Source organism: Bos indicus, chromosome 6, assembly GCF_029378745.1.
Source record: "Bos indicus isolate NIAB-ARS_2022 breed Sahiwal x Tharparkar chromosome 6, NIAB-ARS_B.indTharparkar_mat_pri_1.0, whole genome shotgun sequence".
NCBI classification, from domain to species: Eukaryota; Metazoa; Chordata; class Mammalia; order Artiodactyla; family Bovidae; genus Bos; species Bos indicus.
Genome location: NC_091765.1, coordinates 105,652,642 through 105,673,289, shown reverse-complemented (window position 1 = coordinate 105,673,289; position 20,648 = coordinate 105,652,642). Strand labels below are relative to the sequence as shown.

The following is a 20,648-nucleotide window of genomic DNA, read 5'->3' as shown; positions in this document are numbered from 1 at the left end:
TTGGCTTCCGAGAGTCACAAGGTGGGCAGTGTTCCTTCCCAAGGTGCCCGCAGTACCAGAAGTTTCTTGGCTCAATTCTGTGGCATGGTGAGAAAAATCCTGGCTCCACCCTTTGGGTCTTGTGAGAAAGGAAGCCAAGCCGATGACAGCTCTGCAGTTGACAGCTCTGAGAGGTCCCAGGCATCTCCACATGTGGCCAGGGTAGGCAGGGAGCCGCTCTGAGCCTCAGTGTGTCTGTACACCCCGTGAACACTTCTGGAGCACCTACTATGTGTCAAGTGGTCTCCCAGGTTCTGAAAACACAAGAAAAATAACAACGCCTGTCTTCCAGCAGCTCACCTCCCTGGTGGGGGAGAGGGTTAATGAAGGATCCTCCTGGGGAGTGGAGAGTGATTTGGTAAGCAGTGAAGAAGGGTAAGTGGAGAGCTGGGGAAGCCCTTTAGAAGCAGTAACTGGAAGAACTTCTCAGAAAGAAAGCTGAGATGAAGAGAAGTGAGATGTGCAGACATATGAAGATTATTCCAGGGAAAGGGAAGAGCAGGTGCAAAGGTCCTGAGGCAGGATACCGGAGGAGTATCATGAAGGCAGTGTAGTGGGAGCAGAGAAACGGCATGAGAGAGGGAGGTCAGAGAAGTCAGGGTGCTGAGTGGTGGCCGGGCTTAGAGGCCATGGTAAGGACTTGGGCTTTGCTCGCATGACTTGGGATGTCATGATGTGTCTGGAGCAGAGGAGTGGCACGCTCTGTCTTTTTTAAATATTTCTTTCTTTCTTTACTTGGCTGCATCGGGTCCTTAGTTGCAGCACATGGGATCTTTCTGCCATGGTGCACACACTTTCTAGTTGTTGTTCAGTAGTTGCAGTGCATGGGTTTAGTTGCTCTGCAGCATGTGGGATCTTAGTTCCCCGTCCAGGGCTGGAAACCACATCCTCTGCACTGCAAGGCAGATTCCTAACCACTGGACCACCAGGGAAGTCCCCACACTCTGTCTTTTGCTTCACAGAACCACTGTGGCTTCTCTCTTGAGGATAATATTAAGTGGGGACACCAGAGAAGTAGAGAACTCCATTGAGAAGTTCTACTAACAATCTGACCCAGAGACGATGATGTGTGTGCATGCTCAGTCACTTCAATCATGTCTAACTCTTTGTGAATCCATGGACTATACCCCGCCAGGGTCCTCTGTCCATGGGATTTTCCAGGCAAGAATACTAGACTGGGTCGCCATGCCCTCCTCCAGGGCATCTTCCAGACCTAGGGATCAAACCTGCATCTCCTGCATTGCAGACAGATTCTTTACCACTGAGCCACCAGGGAAGCCCAGAGATGATGATAACTTGAACCAAAATGGTAGCTGTATAAGTGGTAACAAGTGCTCATATTCAGAATATACATCAGGGTAGAGATGACATGATTTCCTGATGCATCAGATGTAGGTGTGAGAGAGAAAAAGTGTTTAGATGGTCTAAGCAAATGGAAGGATGGAGGTGCCATCAACTGAGATGAGGAAGACCAGAGGAGGAACAGGTTTAGGGGCTCTACTGAGACCCAGTAAGTCAAGATGGCCATTCAGCATACAAGCGGAGATGTTGAAAGGCAAGGTGGATATATCTCATTTCATCTTCAAAGCAGCATGTGGTATAGACTGTGTTATAAATGAAGAAACTTCAATCACTGCTTTGAAGTTCTATCTTAAATGGCACATCTTCAGTGTTGACATCTTGTGTAAATGATGGAGTCAGGATTTGAATCCCACCCAGCTGACTGCAGAGCCCATGCTTTCTCTTCTCTATTCTGTTCCTGGAATCTCTGTGGACAAGTGGAAGGCACACACCCTTCTAGACAAGCCCTCCGAGGTGTGGAATGTTTATGCCATCCAGAACTGCTCTATGACTTCTACAGAGAATGTCTCATTTAATCCTTTCAACAGCCTTCAACTCCCATTGTTATCCTTATTTTACAGCTTTGGAAACTGAGGCACCAAAAGCCTCAGAGTCAGTAAATGGTGGGTCTAGGAGGTGATCCAGAGGTCAAGCCCTTCAACACTATGTCATGTGTCAAAATCAAGTGTTTGTCAAATCAAAGATTAGTGTGTAATTGACTAAAATCATGATATTGCTGATTGTGAAGTATCATTCAAAGACAGTGTTATCTTTTAATCAACAGACATTTGTAGAATGAAAAAGCCTTTGCCCTGACAACTGGAACCTATAAAGTCTTTTATTTAACAAACATTTATTGATCAACTACTACGAGCCAGGCACTGGAGAGACACAGAAGCCCTAGGGGTGACCAAGTCATGAAGAAGCTCAAGGTCTGGCACAGTAGCCAGGGTCATTCCAGTCCAAGCATTAAGGGCTATAATCAGGATATATAAAGTACTGTTGGGTGATTACATTCAACATTTCTCTTTTTTCTAGTCTCTCTTATTTGTGTGAAGCTGTATCAGGATAGCAATCAGTGAACTACATCTTTTGCATATTAGAAAAAATGGTGTTATCTTGACCTAGCCTGTCCTCTGTAATTTTCTTATCAACTGGGGAATTTCACTTCCCTTTTGACATCACACTTTTCTCATGCGTATAGTAGCGGGGGGTTGGAAGGCGGAATGTGGCTGATGGTAAATATGAACGTAGGATAACATTCAGCAAGCATCACATTTTGCTTTCGTGATGATTAATTTTTTAAATATTTATTTGGCTATGCCAGGTCTTAGTTGCAGCATGCAGGATCTTTGATCTTTGTTGCCAGATGAGGAATCCTTAGTTGCAGCAGCTGAGATCTAGTTCGCTGACCGGGGATGGAACCTGGGCTCCCTGCATTGGGAGCTCAGAGTCTTAGCCACTGGACTTACCCGGGGAAGTCCCCATGATGATTCATTTTTATATGCCTTGTTTTCAAAATAAATAAAAACTGCCACTTCCTCATCTTTGCCAGGGTTTAAAGCTGATTCGTGTGCGCCTCATGTGAGAACGTCTCAGGTAGACATTTGTAAGGCACCTTGGCCTGTAGAGGAGAGCCTCACACATGCTGTGTTTAATCCAGAAATGTTGATCCAGGGATGGGAAACTATTTTTTAAAAAATAAGCCCAGAGATGGTTTTGCAGCCAGTCTAGCGATTGTCTTTCTGATGCCTTTTTGTCTCTGCCTTTCCACAGCAAAGTCTGGACACCTACTGTTTCCTGGTTTTTGCTGCAGTCTGCTTCGCAGGTGCTCTCTATTTGTATTTTGTCCTGCCTGAGACCAAAAACAGAACCCATGCAGAAATCAGCCAGGCATTCGCCAAAAGGAACAAGGCATACCCACCAGAGGGGAAAACTGACTCAGCAGTAACTGATGATAAGATGAACATACAGCTTGAACCAGACTCCTCCTCTGCACTGGAGAACTGAATCAAAAACAGTGTTGTCTGAATGGACAGGCTCACCATTTTAATACCAGAGAGTCCCCTGCAAGTTTAGCCTGATGAAATATTTAAAAATAAGCCTTTGCTCATCTAACACTGCAACCCATTTGGGATTTCTTCACAGCTGAATCCCCCAAAGTCTTCTGGCAGTTGGATTCGCCCTTTCAGTGGACCCAGTATTCTTCTGTAGAGATCCATGCCCTGCCTTCTTCACGACTTAGCCCATGGTTTCAAAATGAAATTGGGGACACAGCATTTGAATGCTTTCTCAAAGGTCAGCGATCTGGTCTGACAGAGGACTCAAAAGGCTTCCAGTCCCAGCTCTAACAGTAGTAGCCTTGAGCTGCCCTCAGCCTGGATCCTGAAGCTTTCAGGGACCCTTGGCTGTGATCCCGGATGAAGGTTTTCATGCCTCCTAATCAATGCCCTTTTCCAATCTTTGACTCTACTTTATGGATCTCAGACTCAGGAGAAGCTGCTCCCAACCCACCACCCTCCAGGTCCTATCTCTCCCAGGCCATCCCTGGGAGGCTCCCAAAACATCTTTTCTGAGTATCAGATGTGCTCACAGCGGGCATAAAGGGGATCAATATAGAAGACCTGGAGAGGCAGATGTGAGAAGTAACCTCCAGAAGCTGAAAGAAGCAGGACCACAAATGGAACTCCATTCAATTGAAAAGGACAGTGTTAAGAATGATTCTCATCTCAGGATTTCAAGATTACTGACTTACACTTTCACACATGTAACGCCCTTTAGTCTACTTCTGGTCCAGAGTGCGCACCAGAAGAATTGCTTTTATTGGAGGAAGGAGCAAATGAAACTGTAGATGTAGTTACAGGAGCACTGACCACCACCTAGATCACGATGTTGAAGGTCACATCCTAAGGATACACAGCAGTGAGCAGTAAGAGTCCCGAGTCTAGACTTCATGGAACAGAGTTGCTGTAACAGCCCTGAACTGTCTAGCAATAACCTTTGCATGTGAAAGTCAAAATTTCTCTCTTGCTTAAGCTACTCTTATCTGGGGTTTCTCTTCCTCATGTCTAAACCAAAATTCAATTCATCTGGGTCATGACAAGAAAGAGCCCAAGGCAAATGAGAATATATGAAGCAAGCTCAATAATTTAGACAGTCAGCAATCTGTTTCTCCAGGGCACAGGTGCCTCCGTGTTAAGGGAGCATGGATTCATATTCATGTTATGTAGTTAATGCAGCTTTGAAGTAGTCTGGGAGCTGTCTATGGTGCTGATCTGGGATTTCTGCCTAACGATCTAATTTTTCCTCTTTATAATCTTGCGAAATACTTTCACATTGTTGCTTACAATGCTGGAGATAACCTATGAAGTACATATTACTGGATTCATTTAATTTGATCCAAACCCTTGGAGTTCTTCCAGCTCCAAACCCAGCCAAGGTTAGTGCCCCTATCACTGTACTAGGGACCTCAGGAATTTGGCCCCAGCCCCTTGTCTCCAGAACAATTACTTTAATATGTATCCCTCATCCCTTCCACTGTGACCACCTGACATCTACTTGTCTGTGGTGGGTTGTGGAATTATCAACCCAGTGAATCAGGCCTCCCAGTATGCATGCTCTTGTATAATTCCCCACTGTACTGAGTGGATTTGGCCATGCACTGAGATATCAGAAAATGTGACACAAGCAGAAGCTTAATAAGCACCTGCACTCCAGGGCTTTCCCTTATAATGTGCTAATATCATCATTTGTGTAAGCCCAATCTAGCTTCCTTGAGGATTCAGTTCAGTACAGTCATTCAGTTGTGTCCAACTCTTTGTGACCCCATGGACTGCAGCACACCAGGCCTCCTTATCCATCACCAACTCCTGGAGTTTACTCAAACTCATGTCCATTGAGTCAGTGATACCATCCAACCATCTAATCCTCTGTTGTCCCCTTCTCCTCCCACCTTCAATCTTTCCCAGCATCAGGGTCTTTTCACATGAGTCAGTTCTTCACATCAGGTGGCCAAAGTATCGGAGTTTCAGCTTCAACATCAGTCCTTCCAATGAATACTCAGGACTGATCTCTTTTAGGATGGACTGGTTGGATCTCCTTGCAGTCCAAGGGAATCTCAAGTCTTCTCCAACACCACAGTTCAAAAGCATCAATTCTTCAGTGCTCAGCTTTCTTTATAGTCCAACTCTCACATCCATGCATGACCACTGGAAAAACCATAGCCTTGACTAGATGGATCTTTGTTGGCAAAGTAATGTCTCTGCTTTTTAATATGCTGTCTAGGTTGGTCATAACTTTCCTCCCAAGGAGTGATTGTCTTTTAATTTCATGGCTTCACTCACCATCTGCAGTGATTTTGGAGCCCCCCCAAAATAAAGTCAGCCACTGTTTCCACTGTTTCCCCATCTATTTGCCATGAAGTGATGGGACCTAATACCATGATCTTAGTTTTCTGAATGTTGAGCTTTAAGCCAGCTTTTTCACTCTCCTCTTTCACTTTCCTCAAGAGGCTCTTTAGTTCTTCACTTTCTGCCATAAGGGTGGTGTCATCTGCATATCTGAGGTTACTGATATTTCTCCCAGCAATCTTGATTCCAGCTTGTGATTCATCCAGCCCGGTGTTTCTCATGATGAATCACTGCATTAGAATTGTGGTGGTCTTTTTTTTAACTTGAATATCTCCCCTACTAGACTCTGGAAGCCTACAAGAAAATAACTGATTCACCTCAGGATCCCATATTCTTAGTAACTGCTCATTACATATTGACTGAATGACTAAATGCCATGGCATAGTTGTGAAGAAGATGTGATGGGAGCCCTGAGGACAGAATGACTGTAGCTTAGGATGATTAAGACAGATTCTTTTGAATGAAAGCATGTGAGCTGCATGTCAGATGAAGATTAGGCTTTCATCAGACTGAGAAGATGGGAAGAAGGTGTTTGAAACAAAAGGGCCAATGGCATGGGAATAAACTAGTAAATGGCATATTCAGAGAAAAGCAAACTATTGGTGTGACCAAACAAGGGGGATGTGAGGATAAGAGCAGAAGATGAGGCTGGTCACTAGTTTTGGTCTAGACTGAAAAATCATGACTGTGGCACCAAGTCCACCTCCTAAATATGCCTGGGACCAAGCCCTCCCCAACGGCTTCCATCTATGGCTGTTAGACTTCGGTCTACACAGGCAACAATCTATTCTGATACTACTTCTCAACTGAATAAATGATGGAACTTGGGTCGATCAGATGGCTATTATCAGACTTCTCATTTTTCTTCCACTGGATTTCATTAGCTGGTTGTGTGCCCCAAAGGAGGGAGGTCGTGTTGAGTGACAGGACTCAGCAGCTGCTCAGAGTTTCAAACATTTGCTGTAATTTACACTAAGATGTGGATATAATTATCTTTATCAGAATGACTTCCCCTGGCAAATTTGTACAGTAAGTCAAGTAAATTTCCTCTCATTAAATCACAGCATTTAGGGACCGCAGTTTGTCTCAGCCAAGAACTGGAGCTTGGAAGTAATAAAGGCAAAGGAAAGGAAAAAAAACTTGGGTTCTCAGCAGGAAGTGTGGGTGGTGAAAAGACGGAGGCCGTATTTCAGAAGTGTGTTGGAAGCCCAGACCTGCAGGAATTCCAGGACTGTACGCCTCTTGAATTTAGAGCAGACACATCTCCGCTATTCACTACCCTACTCTTTGCCAAACTGAGAATGTTGCATTGTGAGTAAGATTTAGAAGTAAAAAAGAACAGCTACATGAAAGTATTTTCAGTGATGGGATCAGATCCTTCAGAAATGGGCTTGTGGTTTCATCCCATGAACAAAAATAAAAATAAATATTTTTATGCTGGAACAATGGTAGATGTTTTCACACACATTATCCCCTTTGGTTCTCACAACAAAACTGTGGGGTAGGTTGTGCATGTGCTTATAATGCCCGTTTCTTTACCTTCTTGTGATTTAACCCAGTTCTAACTAAACAGCCTGAAGTGGACCCTGGGGACACCCAATGTGTCATGAGGAAGAAGAATGCTTCACTTCAGTCGTGTCCAACTCTTTGACCCTGTGGACCGTAGCCCGCCAGTCTCCTCTGTCCATGGGATTCTCCAGGCAATAATACTGGAGTGGGTTGCTACTTCTTAATCAAGGGGATCTTCCCAACCCAGGGACTGAACCCACGTCACTCGCATCTCCTGCATTGGCAGGCAGGTTCTTTTCCACCAGCACCACCTGGTTACCTGCTAAATCCCTAGTAGTAGCCACAGTCCCTTGCACCACAATGAGTAATAAAGAGAGAGCTGGTGGATGAACAGATTGTGAATGAGGTTTTGTTTAATCAAGGAACTTTGACTGACATATTTAAAAGATACCAGAAGTCATTAGGACAGTAAAATTTGGCTGAAACCTGGAAGCCCCGGTGGCTCAGAGGTAAAAAATCCACCTGCCAATGCAGGAGGTACAGTTTGATCCCTGGGTCGTAAAGATCCCCTGAAGGAGGAAATGGCAACCCACTCCAGTATTCTTGCCTGGAGAATCCTACGGACAGAGGAGCCTGGCGGGCTACAGTCCATGGGGTCACAAAGAGTCGGACATGGCTTAGCGACTAAAACAACAACAGCAAGCAAACAACATACCCAGCCAATGAATGTGTATCAGTTAGGACTGCTTAATTTGCAGGTGACAGTCCTAGCTCATACTAAGTTAAAAACTAAAGCACAACGTTTTTCTTTTGCTCAACAGGGAAGCTAGTAAGGCAGCCAACTTAAGTCTTGCCTGGATTCAGGGACTCAAATAATACCATTCATGGTTCCATTCCTGTCATCTCTCTACTCTGCTGGTCTCTGCTTCTGAGTTTCTCAGTATAGCAGCCTCCTGTACCCCAGCCTTGCACCTTCTCAGCTTGGTCGCCAATGGGAGGAAAAAAATCATATTTCTAGTGCTATGGAACAAAACACCACAAAAATTGGTGACCTAAAGGAACAGCCATTCTTCTGCTCACGGTTGTGTGGGTCAGCAGGTCAGGTGGGGATCAGCTGGGTAGTTCTTTGAATCCATGTGGCATCTTCTGGAGCTGACCAGGCATTTGTAGTCAGAGGGTGTCAGCAGGAGGCTGGTTGGTCTCAGATGGGCTGATTCACGTGTCAGGGGCCTCAGCTGAGATAGCCAGAATATCTGGGATGTCTGGGCTTCTCTCTCCATCATCTCTGTCTGCATCAAGTGTTTTAATCTCAAAGCAGCTGCAGCCTGGCTTGCTCACCAGGCAACAGGATTCCAAGATTGAGAACAGAATCTGCAAAGCCTCTAGAGGCTGAGGTTCAGAACTCAAAAAGCATCTCTTTGACTGAGCAAAGCAACTCGTGGGACCAGCCCAAACTCAAGAGGAGGGGAACTAGACTCCACCTCTTCATGGGAGGTGGCTAAAGTCACATTGCAAAGGGGCAAAGGGGCACAGGGGATGGGAGGGGTTATTGTGGCCAGCTTTGCAAATAGTCTGCCGTTCCCCAGTGTCCAGATAGCAAACAAAAAGATTTTGATTGCGCTACTCAGCTACTCAGCTCACATTCATGTCCCTAGTCAACCACTATGGCCACGGATGATGAGTCGCTCAGATGCTCAACTCAGAAGTAGCAGGCAGCGAGTAGCGCAATCTAATTGACAACTTTCTCAGAGCTGTTTAGAATCGAGGAGGGAGACCCCAGCAAACCAGAAGATGGAAAAGTTTAAAAGATAAAACTAAAACTCGCAGAGTCCAAGGCAAGCTCTGTCTCTCATAAGGTGATGATGATCAGCTGTGAAAGCCTGAAAACAAAACTTGAATCATCACAGGGCAGAGACCATCAGTCTCCTCAAAGATAAGAATGCCCTGACTTATAGACCAGCCTGTCCAGTCCTCCTGATTTTGGAAATGAATACATAATTCTCAAAGCCAGATGCCAGAAATGACAAATATTTAGACCAATTGACTCATGCCCCCTTTTCTCATTCCATAATGCCCTGACAGGCTTCACATTATAATTTGACTTCCAGCAAAATGCTGAAACCAATTTGAACTCTGATTTTTCTCAGTAATTCTGTTTTTCATAACACAAATTAGTAAATCGCCATTCCTGGCTTATATATCAGTCTCTTGTGAGAATAGTAGGAATGAGTTATTCCTGGTCCAACTAAATCTCAGGTATAAGAAGATTTCATCTTTAAGGCTGAAAGTCAGACCATGGTGAGTCTTCAAAAACCTTACCCTTCAAGGCATCTCCTTGAGGCCTCCTTGGAGATGCCTGAAGTCAAGCTGGATCTCCAGGTATTATTGTCCTGACTTTAACCCAGAAGAAGCTAAGACTCAGACCATAGCAACTTGCCCAAGGTCACGAAACTGGCCACCATTGCCTATAAGATAGTGCCTCACCACTTTTAATACACAGGGCACTTACTCTGTCCTGCAGTGTCCCAGGTGCTGGGGATAATGAGGGTGCAGAAAACAATTTCCAACTATAATGAAACTGACATTCAAGTGGAAGGAGATATATGCCACAAAAACAAATCCAGGGGTGATACGTGTAGTGCAAACTCTTGGAACGTGAAGCCATGCCGGGAAGTGTTTGGGATGTGACTTTCAATCAGTGGCCAGAGAATGATAACATAAAAATAGCATCAGTATACTAACACATATATATGGAATTTAGAAAAATGGTAATGATAACCTTACATGCGAGACAGCAAAAGGGACACAGATGTACAGAACAGTCTTTTGGACTCTGGGAGAAGGCGAGGGTGGGGTGATTTGAGAGACTAGCATTGAAACATGTATATTATCATATGTGAAACAGATCACCAGTCCAGGTTCGATGCATGAGGCAGGGTGCTCAGGGCTGGTGCACTGGGATGACCCAGAGGGATGGGATGGGGAGGGAGGTGGGAGGGGGTTCGGGATGGGGAACACATGTAAACCCATGGCTGGTTCATGTCAATGTATGACAAAAACCACTATAATATTGTAAAGTAATAAGCCTTCAATTAAATAAATTTTAAAAAATAAAATAATTTTTAAAATAAAATAAATTAAAAAAAGAATAACATCAAACTGTTACTCATGGATCTGAAATGCCCACCTGTAGAATAGGTCAACTGGACCCAATTCCCTCTAGAGTACCATCATGCACAAATCTAGAAGGGGGAGAACTGGTTTAGCAACTCATCACATGGATAAAGGGCTTTGGAGGGTGGATAGAGTAGAATTGTATAGGTCAGAAGTGGTTAAAGCAATTAATACTAATAGAATATCTATAATTTATTGAGCCGTGCTGAATGACTAAGATGAATTCTTCTCTAACTCTCATGTCAACTCTGCCAGGGCAGGTATTTGTCTCATCATTTAGCCACTGGGTTCCCCAAGGTTGAATAACTGATCCCAAAAGAGGCTGGGAGAGGGCAGGATGTGGTGAGCCATGCAGGCCGTGCGGGATTGTTTGGGATCCGTCCCACACTGCTGCCTCTCTCCAGCCTTTCCCTGTGTTTCCTCTTCTGCCTTAACCTCTCTGCTGTCTTCTCTCTACCACAAAATGCCCAAGAGACCCTCCCTGAACCATCTCCCCCGTGGTGGTCAGCAGAGTGATTTATACTAGCATGGAGAAGTCATCTGACTACCCGCACCAACCCCCGCCCTCCAACCCCCACTAACCAGATGCTCCACAGCCTCTGAGCCCAACATCAGTGCCCCCAGGGACCTCAGCATCTGAGTCTGAGGCCGGACTGGGGACATGACCCCCAAGGACTTCTGACCCATTCACCCTGCCCCACCGCCTCATACCATTTGTATATGGTAAAAAAAAAAAAAATTAATCTGAAGGCTGGGGACCTGCCTAAGATATCCTAGATAATAAGTTATGAAGTTTATATTTGAGCCTAAATACTCTAAATCCTAGCCCAATGTTGATTTTACCATGCCACATCTTGTCACAAGATAAACTTATTGTTGTTTTCAGTCACTAAGTCATGTTCCAACTCCTTGCGACCCCATGGACTGCAGCACACCAGGCTTCCCTGTCTGTCACCACTTCCCAGAGCTTGCTCAAACTCATGTCCATTGAGTCAGTGAAGCTATCTAACTGTCTCATCCTCTGTCGCCCTCTTCTCCTATTGCCTTCAATCTCTCCCAGCATCAGGATCTTTTTCAATGAAAATGGATTTTTCCAAATTAGGGCAAATTATAATCATCTCCAAAACAAGGCATGTTGATCCTACCTCTTTCTACTCAGTTGCATCACAGGCCTCCCAAGGAAGGCCAGTTGACCAAAATGCAAATGTTTCCCACTTCCAGGGCTGCAGTGAAAGCCCAGTGTCTGAAACAAAGCCCAGTGTCTGATGCCTTCCAGGGAGGGTCCAAGCCAGGGCCATCCTGTTGCCCCTTCCTTTTCATGAATGGCGTCCCCCAGGGTTATGCAGGACAGCTCTGAGCACAAGACCAAATAAGACAGAGGGGAAAGATTCCTAGGCCAGAAGACAGTGTTCCTTCCAGGACTCACAGTGCTGCTCACCTTGCAAATGGGATGTAAAAGGGAGGACCAGCCTTTCTCAGAGACTGGGTTTATGAGGCTTCACCCCGTGTGTGGACAGTCTTCATCTGTGTATGCGAAGCACTGGCGGCAGCATGCCAAAATTTCTTTTTAAATTATAATCAAGTATGAAACTACACTTATCATCTTAGGAAGTGTGAGAGTTATGAGAAAATGTCTTTTCCACTGGACAGGTCTCTAGAATGTAAGGAAAGGCTGGTAGATTGGTAACAGTGGGCCAAAGAATATTGGCCCTGAAGACATTTTATACAACAATCTCTGTCTCTGCCTCTCTCCATCTTTCCATGAGCTCAAAACCATGATTAGAGGCTCTCAGTATATGGCCAACCCCAGGAATAAAGCAATGAATCCAGCCCAACCATGCCATCGAAGAGAGCAAAGTCCGATGAGAAAGGCAGCAGGTGCACGATTTCAGCACCACAGAAAGTGCTGCTATGGAGGGAGGCAAGCAAGGTGTATTACAGAATTAAGGCAAGGCACCTAACCCAACTGAGAGAATCAGAGAAGACTTCCTGGAGGAGGTGGGCTGTCACTGAAGGGAGCCCCAGGTAAGAGAAAGGGCCTTGCCCACAAAAGGGAAAAAGCTACTACTCAGAGATCCAACAACACATGCTGATATAGCACATGGGGAACACGCTAGTGGCTTGTGTGGCCAGAGCACAGGGGGTTCTAGGAGGGCCAGAAGATGTAGTGAGACTCTAGACTCAAGAAGCAAGCAAGAGACTTCCCTGGTGGTCCAATGGTTAAGAATCCACCTGCTAATGCAGAGGACACAGTTTCAAACCCTGGTCCGAAAAGATCCCACATGCTGCAAAGTATCTAAGCCCATGCACCACGACTACTGAGCCTGTGTGCTGCTGTTAGTGAAGCCCATGAGCCTAGAGCCTGTGCTCTGCAACACGGGAACCACCTCAGTGAGAAGCCTGCGACCACAGTGAAGAGTAGCCCGCACCCTCTGCAACTAGAGAAAGCCCGCGTGCAGCAACGAAGACCCAGCACGTCCAAAAATAAATTAATTTTTTTAACAAAAGAAGTAAACAGGACCTTGCATGCCATTTTGAGGAATAAGGACTCTGTGTTGAAGGCAAACAGTTCCAAAAGAGTGCTTTGTGAAATTCCAGACTCCAGGGGCCCCCAGGAAAGAGGGGTTCTGTGGTCACTGGGGTTTGGGAAATCCCTTCTACAATCCCCTTTCGAGGACGGTCACAGAGTGCACTGAAAGTTCTGAGAAGTCTGGAAGTACAGAAACCCGGTTAACTCTGTCTAACCCACTCTTTCCAAACATAGTTAACCAGGAGGGATGAAACAGCTATAACCATCGCCGGAACCCTCGGAGGGAAACCGGATAGAGCCTCTGGGGGCTTTGAACGTTTTTTGAAGCACAAGAATGACCTGGTGAGGTGGCTGTATTGGAAAGATACCCAGAGCCAAGGAATTGTTCCTTCATTAGCCTGCTTCTGGGTTTTGCCCAGAATGTCACCGATTAGTGTCATATGTTACCTCTCAGTGTGTCCTTAACTTCTTTGTCCTCCCCAGATCCCTCCTTCCTCACTAGCTGCAGTTACTTTTCAAGGCTCAAGTTCAGGGATCTCCTCCAGAACACTTCTGCTGACCCACCTGGGGAGAAGTGCTACAGGTTAGTGACCTGTAGCACACTGAATCCTTCGACAAGGGGTCACCTGGGCCGCCCTCTTCTCTGAGCATTCCCGCTCAGCTTTCCTTGCTGACTCACGCTCTTTCTATTGCTGAGGAACCACCTTCAGCCTTCATCCCATCTCACATTTAAATGCCATCCCTGGGCAGTATCTCTCACTTCTGTGGTTTCAACAACCCGTCCAGCTGAAGACTGCCAGATACCACCTCCTGCCAGAACCCCCTTCCCAGCAGCAGACCTGGTTCCAGTACCAGCTGGACAGCACCCTCTGGATGCTGTCGGGGGTGCTGCAAATCAGCGTGTCCACCCCTTCTGTGCCACACCCCTTGCTTCTTCCATTGCCCTGACTCAGGGAACAGCAGCATCCCTCACCTGCCCGAGGGCCACCAGCCTCTGCCTTCCTCTCCCCCCACACACAGTCAGCATCCAAGCCTTGATGATGCTAAAGGTGTGTTTCCCTTTCCTCTCCACCCTCCCCCTGTCCTGCCATCCAGAGCTTCATCATCACCCATCTGCATCGTTGCAATGGCTCCAGAACTGCTGTCCCTCACACCACTGTCCCTAGAGCAACAGACGGGTCATTCTAAAGCACAGATGTGTCATGTTACGTCCTTTTTAAAATTCTGCGACTCCGTATTACAGCCCCTTTGCACCACCCACAGGGCCCTTCACGCTGCAATCTGGATCTCCCCACCGTCTCCATGTACCTCCTTAAATCCTCTTCTCTGGTCCCATTTGCCATCCCTGCCTGAGCTTCATTCCTTTACCACTCTAAGATTTTGCATGTGCTGTTCCCTCTGCCTTGAATGCCTTTCCATCTCTTTTACCCTGGAAAACTCCTACCTATCCTCCAAGTCTCATCTCAAGGGCCACCTGTCCTTGGCTGGCCCCCCCAAGGAAGCTGTTTCTATCCAGTTCTTTAGCCCCATTGAGCCAGTTTCCTCCTGTGGAAAACCACAGTCCTTGCAACAACCAACTCATCATCTGGCTTAGGGGTAAAAGCATTATTCAGCTCCATTCCCCAGAGTACTACCATGACCCCCCCACACCTGAGACTGACCACACCCAGTCCCTCAGCAGGGTACCACTCACCACCCCAAAGGTTGACCAGCCCCTACTGTGTCTGATACAGGCAGAGCATCAGCAGAAGCCCCAAACCTGTGCTTTAAAGTTTCAATGTAAAAATAAATAAATAAATAAAAATAAAGTTTCAATGTGATCAAAGGCTCCTGAAAGATAGGTGTGTAATATGCCAACTTCCAAGGACACCAGGGTGGACCGATGCTGGCCCAGGGTGCCCAGAACCTCATCAAAATAGAAATAGGCTGTCTGAGAAAAGTCTGGCCTGCGATAAAGGGAAGCTGTGCACAGCTGCTACAAAGGAGTGAACACAAGCCTGAAAGTCCAGCCCAGGCACCGTGGCAGGCAGCTTCCACCTGGTCAAAGACAGAGCCGTGGAGTCAGGGCACCTCATTGGAAAGAGTGAACTTGATCCCTGGTTCCATCCTGCCTTTGAGTTGACCCAGCTGCCAGATGGCAGGGTGTGGTGGGACTGAAGACCTGAACAAAGCCTGGAGCAGACTAATGCAGGGGCTCACAGAGGCCCACAGCATTCAAACTTGCTCGAAAGGTAAGGATGCTCTGTTATGATTTCAGCCCAGAGCCTAGAGAGTAATAAGAAGCACACAGGTGACCAGCGTTTCTGCAGATGTTGGAGAACTGGCCCTGGCTGCTGGCACTGGCCAAGGATTTGGGTGACTGATCTTGGATTCTAGCCAAATCCTCCATCAAGACTAAGGCTGATTTGGGGCACCCTGGCCCTTATACCCCAGCAAGGTTGATATGATTCTTGAGATCAATGCTGGTTATTTGAGTTTATAGAGTCTTTGAACAATCAATCATTCCGTTGATAAGTATCCATCATGCAAAAATGCTGCACACTGGGAGTGAGCAGTGAATGAGGGAGCAGAATGAATGGTGCCTGCTTTTGAAGAGCTCAGTTCAGTGGGAAGAAGTCTGTGGCAAATGTCAAGAAGGGCTATGGATTCTAAGGAGAGCCAGCTGACCCACTCTTAGCAGGGAAGGTGATGGCAAGCAGGGATGGCTTCCTGGAGTAGAAGACACTTCAGTTCAACCTTGAAGGAGTGTAGGAATGCATAACACAGAAGGGAGAAAGAGCATTCTTGAAGAAATAGAATCAGTGGAAACATGGGAACGTGAAACAGCCTGGTGTGTTCCAGGGACGCAGCACTTGCATATGGTAGCAGCCCCGAGCCAGAGGAGGAGATGACGGGTGACCGAGGCCAGAGAGGACACAGGCAAGAGGGAGAGGACCTCACCTGAACTGTCCCTCATGAAGGAGCCACCTCCTCTATTCAAGAGTCATGACAGTTCTCCTCTGTCCACACGCCAAGAGGATGGATGCAACTTGGAGTTGGGGTTATTCTGTGAAACAGGGTTAATCTTTCTGTACTCAGACCCCAGCACTGAAGCCCGAACTGCACATAAACACCTGCCCACTCCAGGCAAGTCAAAGCATGGACTGAGAACGCAGCTCAGAAAAAAAAATCGGTGGATTTGGTCTCTTCCAGTCTTTAAGAGTCCTAAAAGCCCATCAGGTGCTTCTCTGGACAGTACCAGCGTCTCCCCAAAAGCTACTTTAAGTCAAGTACATCCTCTTCAGCGCCTCTCATCCGCCCTGAGCAGAGTGCTATTTCCCAAGCTTTTAAGAGAAGGACCATGTAGGGGTGAGAAAGCCCATTTTCCCAGATCACTGTGAAGCTAGACCAACTACATTATAACTTCCTCCAAGCTTTATCCCAATACGGAAGCAATCTACATTGGTGACTATTGTATCCAGAGGCTCTAATACATTCACTAGCACACAGGAGGTGTTTAATAAGTATACCATTCATTCATTGATCCAACAAATATTTATTGAGAGTCTACTATGTGTCAGCCGAGTTCTCAGTGCCAAGGACACCACAGTTAAAGAACACTGTCCTCCCACAATTTACCTTCCACGAGCCAGACAGATCATAGACATATAACTTAATATCAAATAATAATAAGTGTTACTAAGAATATTTGATCAGAATAAGGGTTCAGAGAGAGATGGAAAGTGTCTCTGTAAAGCAGGAAGTCAAAGATTTCCCCTGGTCTTTCTTGATGGACAGTGAATTACTCTTAGTGGTAATGAGATTTCAGGTGGGGATTGAACCCTGACTTTGCTGTTTACTGGCTTTGGGGTCTTGGGAAAGTAGCAAAAATTTCTTGAATTTTAGTTTTCTCATCTGTAAAATAGGAAGAATATTGCCTATTTTAATTGTTGTTTGAAAATTAAAACTAATAATGTAATGTGTAATGTAATAATGTAATGTGTAATGTAATAATGTAATGTTAATCCTAAAGGAAATTGACCTTAAATATTCATTGGAAGGACTGATACTGAAGCTCCCATACTTGGCCACTTGATGTGAAGAGCTGACTCATTGGAAAAGGCCCTGATGATGGGACAGATTGTGGGCAGGAGGAGAAGGGGGCAGCAGAGAATGAGATGATTGGCTGGCATTACTGACTCGATGGACATGAGTTTAAGCAGACTCTGGGAGACAGTGAAGGACAGGGAATCCTGGTGTGCTGCAGTTCATGGGGTCAAAAAGAGTTGATCATGACTTAGTGACTGAACAACAAAATGTGTAGAAAGAACTTAGTGTAGTTCATGGTAGAGACACAATCAATAAATGACAATATCACTAGGTGATGCAGTAAAATCATAAAAGCCCAGCTCATCATCATTATCATGTCATCATCACAGTAACAGCCTACAGGACATAGTATATGCCAGGCTGCTCAAAGCATTTTTCCATGAATTTATATTCAATCTTCAAACAACCCAGCTATTAGTAACCCTACCTTACAGATAAGAAAAACAGAAAGAGCTGGACATATTGAAACCTACAGAAGATAGGTAGTTTGTTCAGATCTAACAGCAAGGTAGTGCCAAGCCAGGTGCCAGCCCTTCTGATTCCCTCACCAGACCTCCTCCCATGATACACACTGAGCAAGTCTCACTCCCCCTGGGACCACCTACCTGTGAAGGAAGTGGGTTAATGACATGTTCACGAAGTCTGGTACCAACGGGTATTCCTGGAGAAGTTATTTGAGATCTGCCCCCAAAATGTTCATGTGATCAACTTCCTTTAGGAGCTCTGAGGGAGGCAAGATAATGAGGTGGATGAAACTGGAGCCTATTATACAGAGTGAAGTAAGCCAGAAGGAAAAACACCAATACAGTATACTAACGCATATATATGGAATTTAGAAAGATGGTAACGATAACCCTGTATACGAGATAGCAAAAGAGACACTGATGTATAGAACAGGCTTATGGACTCTGTGGGAGAGGGAGAGGGTGGGAAGATTTGGGAGAATGGCATTGAAACATGTGAAATGTCATGTATGAAACGAGACGCCAGTCCAGGTTCAATGCACGATGCTGGATGCTTGGGGCTGGTGCACTGGGACGACCCAGAGGGATGGTATGGGGAGGGAGGAGGGAGGAGGGTTCAGGATGGGGAACACATGAGAAATAAAGGTTTTAATAAATTAAAAAAAAAAAAAAGTAAAATAAAAAACAAAAAAAAGAAAAAGAAAAAAAAAAAAAAAGATTAGGGAGCCTGACTTCCTGCCCATCCTCTGGGGGAGATGAATTGCTAAAGAGAATATTCTGTCCCATCCTCCACATGCGTGCAGAGCCCATCTCTCCCATGGTGCTGACTGTCTCCTGAACACATCGGGGAAGTGTTGCCTGGGGAAGTGAAATGCCCATGCCCAGCATTTCATTTTTCACTCTCTATCAATATCCATGGATTGCCACTTCCTTGAAATTCATTTCTTTTCAAATTCTGGCTTTTAAAAAAAAAAAAGCACGTGTAGGAAACATTTCTCCCCAAACCGTTCATCTGTGAATCCCCCATCTCTAGTCAAACATACACACATGTTCCTCTTCCTTCACTGGAATGGCCATTGAACAGACTTAGTCCCTGAGTAAAGAAGCTTGGCTGCTGCTGCTGCTGCTAAGTCGCTTCAGTCGTGTCTGACTCTGTGAGACCCCATAGACGGCAGCCCACCAGGCTCCCCCGTCCCTGGGATTCTCCAGGCAAGAACACTGGAGTGGGTTGCCATTTCCTTCTCCAATGCATGAAAGTGAAAAGTGAAAGTGAAGTCACTCAGTCATGTCCATCTCTTAGCGACCCCATGGACTGCAGCCTACCAGGCTCTTCCATCCATGGGATTTTCCAGGCAAGAGTACTGGAGTGGGGTGCCATTGCCTTCTCCAAAGCTTGGCTAACAGGCACTTATTTTGTGCTCATAATCCCTGTCGTTACAGAAGCAGGAACATGGCCACACTTAGCAAAGCAGACAGCCTCCTCCAGTGAGCCGTTTGCATGGAATGGAGAAGAATTCTCCAGGTCTGCAGCCCCAGCACAGATTCCCCCACCAGGCTCCTGGGGGCCTGTGTCTACTCCCCCTTTGCTTGAAATGTTTATGGTCAAAGGTATCCCCCCACATATTAAGAATAACCATTGCAATTCATATATTCGGCAGTTTACAGAGCACTCTCAAACCCCTTCTCTGAAGGAAGTCTCCCTCCTTCCCTGGTTCCCTCCTTCCCCTCCTTCCCTCCTTCCCATCCATCCCTGAGACGCCCCATCTGTGGTAGATGGCATTAGCACTCACCCCACATCTTCTGGGCCCACCTCTGACTTCTGTGAAGTGTGAAGATGGACAGTTCCCGAGCACCCAGAAGGCTTTGCATCGCAAGGCTGTCTGATCTCCCAATTCTTCTACCTCAAGGCTTTCTCTGAAGCTATGGAAGCTGGCTCAGTCCCGTAGCTGGGAAGTTCAGGAGAGTTAATGCCCATGGGAACAGCTCTTTACATTCAGGAATGAAAACTGCTGAGTAAAAACCTCACTTCTTGTCCCTCGAGTTGTAATGTTGACCTTCAGTCTACACAGCTTCCTGCAGTGTCTCTGGTGGGGGGCGTTGAACCCACGGTGGACCACACCCTCAACTGTTTTTTGTTTTTCTTTTTTAGGTTATAGGTACTCTCAATTAGCTATAGCCACAGCTGTAGGAAATCTTGCCAGAAATGTGTTTAGCTCATGAGTGTCTGGGTCAGTGGGAGGGCCTTCTGGGTTGATCTTGGCTGGGTTTGCTCTTGCATCTGTGGTCAGATGGTGGATCAGCCAAGAAAGGTGGATAAAGGATGGCCTCTTTCATGTGCCAGGAGGTTGGCTGGCTATCAGCTGGAGCAGTAGGGGTGACTGAGCCATGCGTCCAACACACATGGCAGAAGAAAGGTCTGCAAAGGCAGCAAAAGAAGGCAGACCCCGATTGGCAAGTGACTTCCAAGCCTCTGACTGGCTCACGTCTGAGGAAGAACTCCCAGTGGCGCCCAATCCAGACACACTGACTGGTGTTCAGTAAGGTCCCGCTGTCCCCTAGTTCTGTCACTGATGTTGTTAGCTCCTCCTGTGTGGGTGTTTGTGTCACATCCAGAGGAGGAGCTGTGTTCTTTGTAAATGAAGGTAGGGGAAAGTTGTTGCTGTTAATGTAGCACCATGAGAATGAGCCTCGCTCATTCTCCAGCCACAGGGAGTGCAGCTGACCCCATTAGTTTTCTAGATGGGTGATGACAAAACACAGCAGACTGGGCAGCTTAAACAACAGAAGTTTGTCATCTCAGTTCTGGAGGCTGGAGGTCCAAGATCAAGGTGTCAGCCGGGTCGGTTTCTTCTTGAGTCCTCTCTCCTTGGCTTGTGGATGGCTATCTTTTGAGAGTTCACCAGAGCTGCTATTTAGAGGAACTGAGGAGACAGAGACCTCTGTGGGAGGGAGTCCTAAAATGCTCCTTTGCAGAGCAATTCACCAAACACTGAGAACACACCAAGGGACCGGGTTCTTGAAGATCATGGAGCAAGTCTAGCTTTCCTTCAGTCCCATGCTGAGCCCTCCTGCTGGTATTTACTGTCCATCTAG

The 20,648-nt window shown here is 46.2% G+C and overlaps 1 protein-coding gene across 4 annotated transcripts in view; it reads left to right on the top strand.

The window, feature by feature from the left end:
- Positions 1-19,588, top strand: part of SLC2A9 (solute carrier family 2 member 9) — a 242,496-nt gene extending 222,908 nt beyond the window's left edge. For 2 of the 4 annotated variants that reach the window (XM_070791804.1, XM_070791803.1), the window contains one exon: positions 3,157-6,625. In XM_070791804.1, the coding sequence (XP_070647905.1) occupies positions 3,157-3,390 (234 nt within the window). In that variant the 3' untranslated portion in view covers positions 3,391-6,625. Of the gene's footprint in view, positions 1-3,156; positions 6,626-18,995 lie in introns of those variants that run through there. The other 2 variants (XM_070791806.1, XM_070791805.1) reach the window with 2 other exon arrangements.
- The last annotated feature ends 1,060 nt before the right edge of the window (positions 19,589-20,648 follow it).